This window comes from Boleophthalmus pectinirostris, unplaced genomic scaffold (assembly GCF_026225935.1).
Source record: "Boleophthalmus pectinirostris isolate CB_2022bp ecotype Guang Dong unplaced genomic scaffold, ASM2622593v1 HiC_scaffold_1389, whole genome shotgun sequence".
NCBI lineage: Eukaryota > Metazoa > Chordata > Actinopteri > Gobiiformes > Gobiidae > Boleophthalmus > Boleophthalmus pectinirostris.
Genome location: NW_026571044.1, coordinates 31,337 through 46,033, shown reverse-complemented (window position 1 = coordinate 46,033; position 14,697 = coordinate 31,337). Strand labels below are relative to the sequence as shown.

General features: G+C 38.4%; 1 protein-coding gene across 1 annotated transcript; it reads left to right on the top strand.

Annotated features, from left to right (window-relative positions):
• The first annotated feature begins 411 nt into the window (after positions 1-411).
• On the top strand, positions 412-8,746 carry wu:fb16f03 (eukaryotic translation initiation factor 4 gamma 1). Its single transcript, XM_055149835.1, has 7 exons — positions 412-566; positions 1,277-1,358; positions 1,518-1,616; positions 2,742-2,876; positions 4,046-4,127; positions 5,544-5,684; positions 7,376-8,746. The coding sequence occupies exons 1-7, from the start codon at positions 472-474 to the stop codon at positions 7,555-7,557; spliced, it is 816 nt and encodes a 271-aa protein (XP_055005810.1). The 5' UTR covers positions 412-471; the 3' UTR covers positions 7,558-8,746.
• Positions 8,747-14,697: the final 5,951 nt, after the last annotated feature.

The window sequence follows — 14,697 nt, the reverse complement described above, 5'->3', positions numbered from 1 at the left end:
TTCCTCAAACCTACAACGTGGGACTTCCAGCCATTGTGAAAAAAGTCTATTGTAAGTTTATTTATAAAGCACTTTTAGATCAGCCAAAGATTACCAAAGTGCCAAACGACAACAACAATAATACTACATAGTACAGAACGTATTAAGTCTGGGAGGAGTCTGGTGTGTAAAAGTTTCTGACTGAGAATAAAGCTGAATTAAACTGTTTTAAATTGTCATATCGCCCACCTCTTCTTTAGTTAGCAGGGTTCAGTCACATAACTAAAGTTTGTTGTTTGTTCTGTTGTAGTGCTCCTGAGCAAAGCACTTGTGAATGATGGTTGGAGCTGAATCATTGCCACCCTTTCACTCAGAGTGTGACTGAGGAGTGAATAAATAATGTGCCGAAGCCCTAATAAAAACCTTTTCTTTTCCCTACTTATTGTCTTTGTTGCATGCAGGCTTCAGGAGATCCTGGAGGTGGCTGAGGACATGGCCATAGACATCCCTCACATCTGGCTGTACCTGGCGGAGCTCATCACCCCCATGCTCCACGAAGGAGGCATCCCCATGGGAGAGCTGTTCAGGTACTGCAGGGACTCAGAGCTGTTCAGGTACTGCAGACAGAGGTGTTCAGGTACTGCAGAGACTCAGAGCTGGTCAAGTACTGCAGAGGCTGAGCTGTTCAAGTACTGCAGAGGCTGAGCTGTTCAGGTACTGCAGACAGAGGTGTTCAGGTACTGCAGAGACTCAGAGCTCTTCAGGTACTGCAGACAGAGGTGTTCAGGTACTGCAGGGACTCAGAGCTATTTAAGTACTGCAGACAGAGGTGTTCAGATACTACAGAGGCTCAGAGTTCAGGTACTGCAGACAGAGGTGTTCAGGTACTCCAGAGCCAAATCAATCTGTGTGAGCCAGGTTAATACTGTGTAACATTCCAGGCAAAGCAGAAACATCTCCATGGAGACAAATATCCATATTCAGAATCCAAGAAATTAAACAGATTATTTCTACTAAACAATTTATGACAGAACTGTGATAGAGGTGACTAGGGTTAAATTCAGAATTGTACTGGTAGTCTGTGAGTGCAAATATCTTGAATAGAATAGAATGTAGTAATGTATGATGATAATAAAATACATTTCAAAAATAGTTGTGAAAGTGGCTAAATACTTAAGAATTCTCTTGCTCATGCATTGTTCCTTTTATTATGCAGACGTATTACCTTACAGCTTTCCTTTTTTAATACCGTGTTATGAATGAACTGACTAAACTGTACACATGTGTCTGCTTACAGGGAAGTGGCCAAACCTCTGATTCCTCTGGAGAAAGCTGGAGTCTTACTGGTCCAGATCCTCACTTTACTCTGCAAAGGAATGGTGAGTCCATGTATTGCTCTTTAACAGTTCTAACTTTTAAATGATCTGATATTTGCTTGTTTAAATTTGAATCGTTTGTTTGTTTTTTGGTCTGTTTGCTTCATTGTATTCACTGAATTTCTTTCAGCATCACTAAAGTGTCTGTCTTTCTTTTTCCAGAGCCATAAAAAGGCTGGCGCGATGTGGAGAGAAGCCGGTCTCAAATGGAAAGACTATCTACCTGAAGATGAAGATGTCAACAAGTTTGTGACAGAAAAGGTACGGAAAATACAAATAACAAAATAAAAATAAATAAGTTTCAAAAGTGTGTTGAGTTATCCATTAGACTTAGACACATCACAATATGTTATAATAACAAAGAGAAAAAATCGAAATGGTAATATTCAATTCTAAATAAGAAGAAATAATAGCAAGAGACTCGTGTCAAATAAAGCAAAATTATATAAATGTACAAGTAATCTGTTACATAAGGATGAGGAGTTGTACAGTTCTATGGAGTATGGGATGAATATAGTCCTCAAGTTGCTGTAGTGATTCCTGTGCTCAAGAATTGGCTAAATCTTTTTCAAGTGACATTTTAAAATCTTAAAAAAAAAAAACTATATTGAAAATTGAAATACTGAACTTTGTACTTGGGAATGTAAAGAGAAAGATACAAGACTAAAAAATGTACTGTTTTGTCTTTATTGAATACTTGGCAGGATATCTCGGGTATCTCTGGTTTGGTTTATTACAAATGCTACACAGGGATGCACCGTTACTGATACTGGTATTGAATATCTGCACTGATACTGAAAAATTAGCTGGACCAGGTATCGGATCCTTGATATTGGTGAAGCTTGGTCCTTTTACAGAACTTTACAGGACTATTTACAGGCTGATTTTGGCCAAGAGCATGTCATAATGTTTGGACTTTTATTCTACAAAACTGTTCCATCGTGGTGTGAAGGATAAATACACTATTCATTATCCGTGTATTAATTAAACAAATTAATTTGTCTCGATTAACTCGTGTTTTCAAAAAACAAGTTTTCGAAAAATTGCTAAATCATAAAATCTATGATTATTATGAAACAAGTTTCCTCCTGACTTTCATACCTACAAAGAAGGTTATGTGAGTGTAAGTAAACAACTGGCGATATAAAAAAGTCTCATTTTAATTTTAACCATTACATTTTGTTATGTTATAGGATATAACATACATATTTGTTATGTAATAGGATATGATAAGGATGAAAATGTAAAGATCTCGTCCTGTTTGAACAATTCAAATCATTATCATCCAGTGTGTTTAAGAAAACAGAGATTTTCTATGCCTTATGCAGTATTAACTCAGAGCAGTTATCTTTTGTAATTCTCATGGACCATGTTGTGATTTTGCAGAATGTAGAGTTCACTCTGGGAGAAGAGTCTGAGAAGAGTAAAAAGTGTGAGATGAGTTCGTCTGAGCTGACACAGCATCTGGAGCGACTGATCCAGGACCAAGCCGACAACCAGAGGATCTTTGACTGGATTGAGGTCTGTGCAATCAAACTATGAACACATACACATACACATACACATACACATACACATACACATACAGACTAACTACCACATCCAGAGCCACTTTATTTATTCAGCGCATTTTGGAAACAAAACAGTTTCCAAATAGGGATGGGACAATAGTAGACAATAATCAGTACACAATAGTAGACAATAAATGTGAGACATTTTACATAATCGTGAGAGCAGCAAAAATAATTTGTATTTTTTCATCAGAATATGCAGAAACAAGTCACTCAATGTACAATTCTATAACATTTTAAATATGGAACATAATATACAAATTATGAAGATTCATATCCATAACATGTTTAAACTGTCAATAGTTTTAGCTCAACTTTATACAAGAGGTCGTAAAGACAAACAGTGTAAAGATGATATGATGATTGACAGGACATGGGGATATCTGTTACATAAGGAGGATCTACTGTACAGTTGTAGGGAGTATTATCTGTGCCTCTATAGTCTGGTGCAGTGGATGAGCAGGAGTGTCCATGTGGAGAGCATGTGGAGTGTCCCTCACTGTGACAGATGTCTCCAGCTCACAGCATGTCTAATGACCAGCATAATAATAATAATAATAATAATAATAATAATAATAATAACTAGCAAAGCACTCAGAGAGCGCAGACCTCCGCCAAGGACTACAGTCCCCCTCATATTAATTGTGTTTTCCATAAATATTTGTCTCATATCTTTCAATTTGGAATATGAAAGAGGATCCCATTGTCCATCCCTGAGTCAAATTTCATGGGGTTTGGTCAATAATTAACCGAGATATTGAGAAACAAAATGTTTGGCCCCATTTACCACAATGTTAACTAAAATTTCCAGAAAGTGATCCAGAATCCAGGATTTCTTCCAGGTCACCCCCAAAATGAAATCAGTTCTTCCTTTTCACATTTCCAACAAATCCTGAAAATTTCATCAAAATCGGTCCATAACTTTTTGAGTTATGTTGCTAACAGTCAAAGACAAACAAACAAACAAAGACAAACAGACAGAATGACCGGCAAAAACATAACCTCCTTGGCGGAGGTAATAATAATAATAATAATAATAATAATAATAATAATAATAATAATAATAATAATAATAATAATAATAATAATAATAATAATAATATGTCTGTCACTTGATAGGCCAACCTGGACGAGAAGCAGACCTCTTCTAACCTGTTCGTGAGAGCACTGATGACCTGCATCTGTCAATCAGCCATCATCTGTGAGTCACTAAAGCATTTATTATTTTATTCTATTATCTCCCTTTTAATCTGTTTTTAATTCCACTGTATGTAACTTTTTAGCCAGAAAATAGAAGCATGTGTTTGTTTTTATTCAAGTCGGTTCAATTCAAGTTTATTTATGTAGCACATTTAAAACCACTTCAGCTGACCAAAGAGCTTAACAAGAAACATAAACTTGTACAGATATACTGATAACATGTGAAAACTACAATAAAACACCAAGAGAACCTGAACAGCTCGTACTAAATGTCAGGGAGAAGAGGTGAGTTTTCAGTCTTGTCTTAAACTGCGTCACAGACAGAGGATCTGACAGGAAGAGGATGGTTGGTCCACAGTCTGAGCGCTGCCACAGAAAAGCCTCCGTCACCTCTCGTCTTGAGCCTCGTTTTGGGCACGATTTGGGATGTCAGGGCTCTGGGCGGAGTACAGGGCTGCAGTAACTTTAGTAACCATCACTACATTTATACCTCCAAATGGTTCTAATGTCCAGGCTGCGTTCTTTTAAACCACCACCAGAGGGCGATACAAGTCAGTGTAAGAATTGATCAGAATATGTTTTTTTCACGGTTGAGTTTGAGAGTTAGGGGAGGGAGGAGAAAGAGGGAAAGAAGGAGAGGGAGGGAAGGGAGGAGAAGGAGGGGAAGAAGAGGGGAGGAGAGGAAGGAGGAGGAGGAAAGGGAGAGGAGAGGGAGGGGAGGAAGGGAGGAGAAGGAGGGAAGAGAGAGGGAAGGGAGGAGAAGAAGGGAAAGGAGGAGCGGAGAAGGAGGGAGGGAGGAGGAGGAGGTAAGGAGGGGGGAGGAGCAGAGAAGAAGGGAAGGGAAGAGGGAGGGAGGAGAAAGAGGGTAGGAGAGGGAGGAAGGGGGGAGGATTAGGGGAAGAAGAGGGAAGGAGAAGCAGGGAAGGGAGGAGATTAGGAAAGGGAGAGGGAGGAGAAGGAGGGAAGTCAGAGGGGAGGACATGGAGGGAAGGGAGGAGGAAGAAGAGGGAGGGAAGAGGAGGAGGGAAGAGGAGGGAAGGGAGGAGAAGGAGGAAAGGGAGAGGGAGGAAGGGGGGAGGAGGAGGGGAAGAATAGGGAAGGAGAAGCTGGGAAGGGAAAGGAAGACTGGAGGAGATTAGGAAAGGGAGAGGGGAGGAGAAGGAGGGAAGGAAAGGAAAGGGCGGTTAAACAGGTATATATGAAAATAAGAACCAACAGTTGATGATATGTTTAATGGAATGCATCTTGTGTGTTGTTCTTAATTAAAAAAAATTTAAAAAAAGAATGATTAAAAACAGAAAAAAGAGAGAGAGAAATTCAGCAGCATTTCAAATTCAAAACCTGACAGAACAAATGATCTTCCACACGAACCCTGCTCCCAGAAAGTTGCACACCTTCACCGCTTGACTCTTTCCAGGTGAGAACCCGTACAAAGTGAACGCAGACGTGATCAAACAGAGGTCGAAGCTGCTGCTGAAGTTTCTGAAGGACGAGCAGAAGGAGCTCCAGGCCCTGTACGCGCTGCAGGCCCTCATGGTGCAGATGGAGCAGCCCGCAAGTGAGTCGAGACATCACACCCAAAAAATCATTCTGTTTTTTAAGTTTTCAAAAAACATGTTCTATACAAATCCTAATCTCAAAATAAACCATTTAACTACAATAAAATACAATAAATAAAAACACAAAATACAAAAAGATCATGATAGCAATAATAATTACCCCTATCATTAAAAAAAAAATAATGTAGAAGGTTTATATCTTTTACACACATCTGTACATATACACCTTTATTCAGATTTTTTTTTTTGTTTGTTTGTTTGTGAACGGCCCTAATTCTGTTTTGTAACATCATCTTCATCTTTATTCCGGACTCATGGTCCACGTTTAAAACAGACAAGGACAGTCAGTTTCAGACTTGGAAGAGTGCGGTCGGGTTCTTAGATCGTCGTCGTCGTGTCTTGTAGTTTTTAATTACAGTTCACAGAATTTATTTTAGGTTTTAGTTTAGTTTTGCATTAGTGCAGTTATCTGTTACACTTCGTAGCAGCTACTAGATCTAACTGCCACTAGCTCGTAACTTAGCGACTACAAGTTATAATCTTCGTCAGTACCTTTTTTAGATTGTGTGGTAACTGTCGATAGAAGATGAAGTCACCGAAATCCAGGTCTGACAGGGCTTCAGGCTCTCAGGCCAACATCAACCGCCGGGTGATAAAGAAAACAAAAAACAAATGCATGTTTAAATAAGAACCTGTAACTCCAGACTGTTGTTACATTTAAAAAAATATATATTGTTTTTGTATGTGTTGAAATTTTACTTAAAACCAATAAAAACAAAGTTATAAAAAAAAACAACACAACCACACCAGTGTCTCCACATATTGGACTGATATCGTATTGCACTGAGTCTCAAATTTGTGAGTGACTTTATTATTTCTTTGTCTGATTTGTTCATGCAGATAAAACTGTACATTAATATTCTAAATGCAGCTTGTAGAGTGTTCACTCGTGCAGTAACAAACATCTCCATCGCACTCGTCCATCATGGCCTCCTCAAAAGTACAAAGTGTCATTGTACGCACCTGTAGTCTTTGCAAACTGACTTTTTTATAATGAATCCAGAGGTGAGCTGTGTACAACAGTGTACAATATGATTTAAACAATAACAACTTTACATCATGTACAAGAACCAAACTTGTGCATAAGAGGATTTGCCTGAGCATCATCATCATCATCATCTACCATGTCCACAGTGATGATCTGCCCAAGATATTTCATTTTGTTAACAGACGACACAACATTTGACAGACAAAAGTCAGGAAATCTCATGTGCTTATCTTCTTTGGTCTTACAGATCATGAACACATCTTTCAAAGTTAAGATGGCAAACAAAAAACAAAATTATGTATATATACTGTAACTATTTCTGATTTCAGCAATAATGCACTTTATTTGTGAATATTCTCTTTCGAAGCCTTGAATCACCATGGCAAAAGGAGAAATTCAATTTGTCAACTGAACAAAACTTTATTTGGTCAAATATGTTGCGTTTCATCCAAGCTTCAGTTCTGGTCAGATGCGGGTAAACACCATCTTATATCTGCTTGCAGGGAGTAGCTAACTCCACTGAAACTACTCTGAAACTAACACACACACTTGTGTACAGACCCTTGAGTCACCATGTTTCCACTTTTATTTGGTGAAAACTGTTGTATTTAACTGTGTGTCATTGTTGCTGTTTGTGCTCAGATCTGCTCCGCATGTTCTTTGACACTTTGTACGACGAGGACGTGATCAAAGAGGAGGCCTTTTACAAGTGGGAGTCCAGCAAAGACCCCTCAGAGCAGCTGGGGAAGGGCGTCGCGCTCAAGTCCGTCACCGCCTTCTTCACCTGGCTACGAGAGGCCGAGGACGAATCGGACAACAGCTAAGTCCCGCCCCCCCAACCAGAGAGGACTGTGGGTAACGATTCAGAGGAGGGTCTGAATCGGCAAAAATCCTTCTGCTTAAACAGAAAAAAGAGAGAAAAAAATTCTTCAACTGGGAGAGATTGTATTATGGATCGCACGTTCGATCATGTTATTTCCGTTTTTTTTTTTCTTTTACTTTGCATTTTCTTGTCCTCTGTGCAACCAAATGTCTTTTTTTGAGATCTAAAAACAGGATTTATTAGAGCGTAGATGCGAGAATGCTGAAAAGCGTCACGCGCCGTCGGAGAAGATGCCATTTTTTTTTGTTTTGTTACAATTCAAAATGGCTCCTCTTCATCGCGGCAACACTATCAAGACACTTTGCTTATGAGAGATATAGACTTGAAAAGCTGTTTCTTCTATATTTTTGATGACTTCCTCCTTGTATCATGTGGACAGGACTCTTCTATGGTCTATGGTCTACACAACGCGCTGATGTAGTTCCTGCTCCTGCTTTCTCTGGTGTTGGATGAGTGGAGTGTGTGTTTTTTAATAAAACAAAAAACTACAAAGATAAGTGAATGCGAAATAGAGTTGTCGAACCACATTTCGGACTCGTAACGGTTGTGGTCTCCTGAGGATTTCACTAAAGACTTCATTTGGGGCGATGTTGAACTTTCATGACCATTTTGCTGCTGGAGGGCGCCCCCTCCCTGTCGCCTCATGTACTACACTCAAACCATCCCACACTGCATCCCGTTTACCCCCCTGTGCTCAAAAACTGATCCTGTATGGACCTGGACAGCTGCCCTACCTGCAAAACCTGATGGTGGATTGTTTTTAAAAAGATGTGACCTATAAAATATATAATTATCAAAAAAGAGAAACTACAGTACGAATCCTAAGGCCTTTTCTGCTTCCAATGAGTGGAGATGCATTCAAGGAGCGTCTGTAAATATGCGATTGTTTTTTTCAAATGCTCATGTTATGTGCCCCTCGAAATGCTTTGTATTTATGTCCTCTCTGCGCAGAAGGTGCTTCTAACCCAACCCAAGTCATTGATTACACAGTTTAAAAGAAAATGACAAATCTGTAAATACTTTTTTGCTTTACTTTATTAAAAAAGATATTTAATTAAAGAAATTAATGCCTCTTTTCACATCCGAAACTGGAAGAGATAAATAAATAAACATTGTTGCAAATAAATAAATGGTGGTTCACTATTGTGCTTTTGTACTGATACTGATGTCAAATTTGATCATTACTACAGTTTTTACTAATATTTCTAACTACTACTACAACTACTACTACAACTACTACTACAGCTACTACTACAGCTACTACTACTACTACTACTACTACTACTACACATATTAAAGGTCCTATATTATGCAAAATTGTCTTGTGAGCTTTTAGCCATGTTATAACCTCCTCAAAAACAGACCCGGAGTTGTGTTTTTTATTCACACGTTTGAGTAATTCTTTTTTATTAGTCTGTCTGCATCTCCAAAGATCAAAATGCTCTGTTCCACCTTGTGATGTCATTTATTTATGTATTTATTTATCGATTGATTTAATAGGGACAGTGTATATTAATGAACATCTATAACACTGCAGTGTAAATATGCCAGATGATAGTAAGAATGCTCATTTCCATCTGTAGTCCCTCGGCAGGTGACACCACAAATTTAACAGAAAAAACAACAAAAACAAGTGACAGTTCTAAACTACAAGTGTCCATAAGTCTGGTTTCCCTTTAGCCACAGTTTCAAGTGGGATTTGAAAGTGTCCAGTGTTGGAGTTTCTTTTATTGATAAAAGGAGAATGTTCGTGGTCATACCGGCTTGTCAGAGCCTGATCTCGTCAGATCTTAGAAGCTCAGCAGGTCTGGGCCTGGTTAGTACTTGGATGGGAGACACTGGGAAAATCAAGAGCCACAGGGGGGCACCAGTCACAAGAACACTGTCGTTGTGACACTTCACCCACATTGCCTAGTATGAAAGTGGTGTGTGTGTGAGTGATGGTGGTGGTCAGAGGGACCGATGGCGCTGATTGGCATGGCAGCTGTGCTTCTTCAGTCTGCCCCAGGGCAGCTGTGGCTACAACAGTAGTTTACCATCACCTGGTATAGAGGGAATAAATATGCACTGTAAAGCGTCTTTGTGACAAAAATGTCTGTGAAAAGCACTATATAAATACATACTTACTTCCAGAACTTAGTGTCTCTGACTGAGACACACTTTGTCCTAATGTGGTGCGTCTGTGTGGGAGCTCATAGTTCCCCCGCACCGTGGCTCTAGTTCCCACTGACGGTCTTTGTTTTAATAAAATCCTGTAACGGAGGAGGGGCAAGTCCATACACAACTTTATAGATAAAACATCCGTATTTAAAATCAACAAAATTATTAAAATTAAGCAAATTGTATTTGTCTAAAATAGTGCAGTGGTGAAATGAGAGTGATTTCTTTACAGCTTTTTTAAAAAAAGGATTTGATGGGTTTGAGTTTTGTACCAATAATAAGTGACCGTGTGTTTATGCAATAATCTATATGAGACACAATCATGGAGTATAAAAACATTACTGCCGCATATAGAGTCATGAAAGATCTTACTTGTTTAAAATGAACAGTTTTTGTAAGGCGCTTAATGTGTTTCTTAAATGTTAATGTCGGGTCCAACGTCAGTCCCAGGTATTTAAACTCTTTGATGAGGCTGAGTTCCACCCCGTCCAGAAAGACACTGGACCACTGTAACTCAGTTGTTTTTTTCCTGAACATCATGCAGACAGTTTTCTTTATATTGAGTTGTAAACACGAGTTCTTGACCCACTTTTGGACACGAGTCTTGGCCGATGTGAACTTTTCTGAAGCTTCTTGTACAGTTTTGGCATGTGTAAAGATCACAGCATCATCAACATACAACTGGACACTGACATTTGGACACATTTCAGGAAGATCATTGATGCATAAACTAAATAAAATAGGTCCTAAAATACTACCTTGGGAGACCCCTGTTGGAGAGTGAAGGTAGTGCGATTTAAAACCAGAGAGGAAAACACATTGTTGTCTGTGGGACAAATAAGATTCAAACCAACGCAGCGCCTCTTTAAACAAACTAAAATGTCTTGAAGCGGTAGTTTTTAAGTTAACAGCTCCTTTTACCTTTAGTTCAGTAGAGATTCCAGCTTTGAAATGGCACAAATTGATTTTAAAAGCACTTCCTGTTTTGCTACATGACATCACAAGGTGGAACAGAGTGTTTTCTGTTTGAGGGAAGAGAAATCTACAGGGTTTGTGTGAACGAAACAAAACACAACTTCAGGTCTGTTTGTGATCAGGAAACATTAGAACTAGTGCTGTCAAGCGATTAAAAAAATTGAGAGATTAATTAATTATGATCTGTAATTAATTAATCAAATTAATCTCTTTTTAATCTCACATAAAAATTGCTGAGAAAAGCCTCAACTTCAGGTATTTTCATTTAAATTCATTATTACATTATTGTGGCAGATCAAAAGACTGATACAGAACAAAAAAAGTGACTTTATAAAGTTATTTATTGTTTAACAAACTTTAACAGATGCAGTCACTTACATTCCACAGTATCATCATTATTATTACTATTACTAATCTGCATAAATAAACTCAACTTTACAACATATAAACATCACCACTCGAGAGCCACATCAGCCTGTTTGACATTATAATGTGTTTAATGCAGATTTGTGCAAGTCTCACAGAAACCAAACTTATAACAGCATGGCAAATTTGCATAAACAGCGGAGAAAAAAAAAAAACACTCTTGTGCACTGATGCGGTTCAGCTTCTGTAGAACTAAAGGACACGACTCAGTGGAATATGACAGAGGGATGTTGATGCTGAAGGTGAGTCTGTTCTGTGTCTGTGTCGCGATGTTTTCAGAGATCAGATGTGTGCAGGTTTATCGCAGATGCGGCGAGAACAGGAATGAAAATTACAATTCTTTGCAGGAGCGATGTGTTATTGTCCCAGCAACACATAAAAACTGATTTTATAATAAGGCAACTCACATACAGAAACAGTAAAGTTAGAGATTAAAAATGAGATTAACGCAATTAAAAAAACATAACATGCTGAATATGACTGTAATTAATTAATCACAATTAACACGATAATTTGACATCCATAATTAGAACATAGATCAGAAGAGCTTTTAATAAGCTACTGGAACGTGTTTAAAGTTTTAGGACGGCACAGATGAATCTAAATCAAAACTGAATAATTGTTTATTATGTATATATAATAAATAAATTATATATTTGATCACCGTTATCTGGACCAGAAGACCTTTTTATAACAGACAGTGGATTTATTATCAAAGTTTCAAAAATTATCTTTTTTTTTTTTTACTGAATTTTTTAAGCTTTAAGAAAACATTTTCCATACAAATCCTGATCTCAAATTAAATCATATGCACAATAAAATAGAAAAAAAAAAAAAGTATATATATATATATATATATATATATATATGTGTGTGTGTGTGTGTGTGTGTGTGTGTGTGTGTGTGTGTGTGTGTGTATATATATATATATATAGATATAGATATAGATATATATATACACAAAACAACAATACAAATACAAAATACAAAAAGATACATATAAGTGGACATAGGTGGTGTGCTAGCCGCTGCATTCCAAATAAGTTCTCATGTGGCTCTTCTGGCTCCTTCTAACTCTGGCTCCCATTGACTTACATTAGAATATTGTGGCTCCTCTCTCTGTACCTGCTGCTGTGAGACTCGCGACACATGATTCTTGTGTTTTTTTGTTTTTTTTTAACAGAACCTGGCTCCAAATTCCCTCCTGTAACTGTGAGCATCGATGAGCTTCATTTGACTGGAGCTGAACACTGTGGATGACGTCACACACTCGCTTAGTCCACTTCTTTATACAGTCTATGAGTGTGTATACATGCACATCAATAACCCAGTTATTAGTCATATCCCGGTTCTGTCAGTGTTCGTGTTACTGTGTTTACATGTGCACTGAGAAACCGGGACACTCATATCCACGTGTACATGATCAAATGGAGTATCCCGGTTTCTTGACATAATCTTACAAATGCGCAAGCGCAAAAATGAACTTAAATCAATTTCATAAACCAGGAAAAATACAAACCGTGAGCTCCTTTAGCATAAGAAGCTAAGGAGCTACGAGATCTCCCACAATCCACTGCACACATCAAACACATCAACAGATTCTTCATTCAAATCTTCTGCATAAATAAACTCAACTTTACAACATATAAACCATAAACACTGTAGAGCCACATCAGCCCGTTTGATCAGATCATTCAGCTCTGATCACATTTGTTTACATTTTACAGAAACGAAACTTAAGACCGTTTGGCTAATTAGCATAAACTGTTAGCGGTGATAAAAAAAGCTGCTCCTTGTGCCGCTGATGCGATCAGCTTCTTTTGGACTAAAGGACACAACTCTGTGGATTATGTGTGTTCTTTTTATGACAGAAGAGGCGCCAAGTCTGTTCTGTGTGTGTACAGTACAGGAGATAGTTCATGTTTTTAACTTTTCAGTGATCACACAAGTGCAGGTCAGACGAGTGCAGATTGTACATGTGCAGGTTTAGCGCAGCTCTTAAATTTACAGTCATTTTACTCGTGTGGTCACTTTATTTATGTTGGTCAATTTATTTATGTCGCTACTGTTGCGGTGAAAAGACTGAAAAGTGTCTTTTGGAGGCATGCACACTCAACTTTATGTTGCAGTAACCGGGATACTGTGTTTACATGCACCAGTATCCCGTTACTATCAGAATAAACCAGCTACAGTAACACGGTTTCTAATAACCGGGATACTGCCATAACCAGGATACTGAAACCGGGTTACTGCATTTACATGCACCATGAAGAAACCAGGATAGTCAAAACACCCGATCATAACCGGGTTCTTGATGTGCATGTAGACACACTCTATGTTGGATACACAAAGACCAACTTTTATACACACAGAAGCTTCCTCCAGTGAAGTATTTACATGCTGTCTGTGATTATCCTTGTGTCACCTGCTCTCCTTTTTTTTAGCACGACTATTTGGCGCCAACTCCCAATGCACAATGACTGGAGCAGGAAGTGCGGCTCTGCAGTTTCTGAGAGAAGCGGAACTGGCCGGGCGGCTCTGTGAATAAGGCCTATCAAAACACCATTTCTTCTCTCAAATGAAAGAAGTTCTGTTCTTTGTTCTGTAGTATAGAAGAATTTTCCCCATTTGTGACACGTGCAGCTGTGGAGGGATGAATAGAAGGTCACAGGAAGCTGAATGTGACTAGGACACGCATGATTTTATTACTACTAACAATAGTATTTTTTATATATTGGCATTTTTAAATGAATAAAACCATTTCACTGTGGAGTGCTGTACCGTATTACACACAGAACAGGTCAAACAGACAGCCTTGACAAATGAGCAAAGAGATGTGTTAAAAAATGTTTTAAAAATTTAAACAAATGCTACAATGTTTTTATTGGAACAAAATATTATTTTCAGTAAACCAGAGTGTCAAGGAATAACTTATCATTTAGAGTTTTAAGTGAACCAAACTTTTCTGAAAGAGATATAAGAATGTTGAAGTATTTCTATCTTGTCCTTGTACTGTTTGTAGAGTTGCTGTTTTCTGGGGGTCTGTGTGTCCCTCCATGGATCTGCCTCCTCAGACCATCACTGACCCACCATCAAACTGCTCATGCTGAACCACGGTGCAGGCAGCACAGCGTCCTTTTCTTTCACATCTGTCACAGGTGCTCAGGGTGAACCTCCTCTGAAATGCAAAACCAGCACAGAAACACAAAAAAAGAGACAACCTAAATCCAGTTCCTAGGTCGTTTGTGGGCTCACTAATAATGAGGACTATTGGGCTTTTATCAGTTACTGGATTACTTCATAGCAGAAAGAGGGGTATTTTTCACTAAAGAACTGGGAAATAATGTAGAGAGTGCAGTCCTTTGACCCTAAAAGCCAATCCTTCATGAAAGAAGAACCACAGAACATTTGAGTCCAATTTAGACAATCATACATACAGCAGTGGTGGAGCGTCAGGGCCTTCAAGTCCTTCTCTGCTGGCCTAAAAAAATATCTGAATCACAGACTGATGTTAATTATA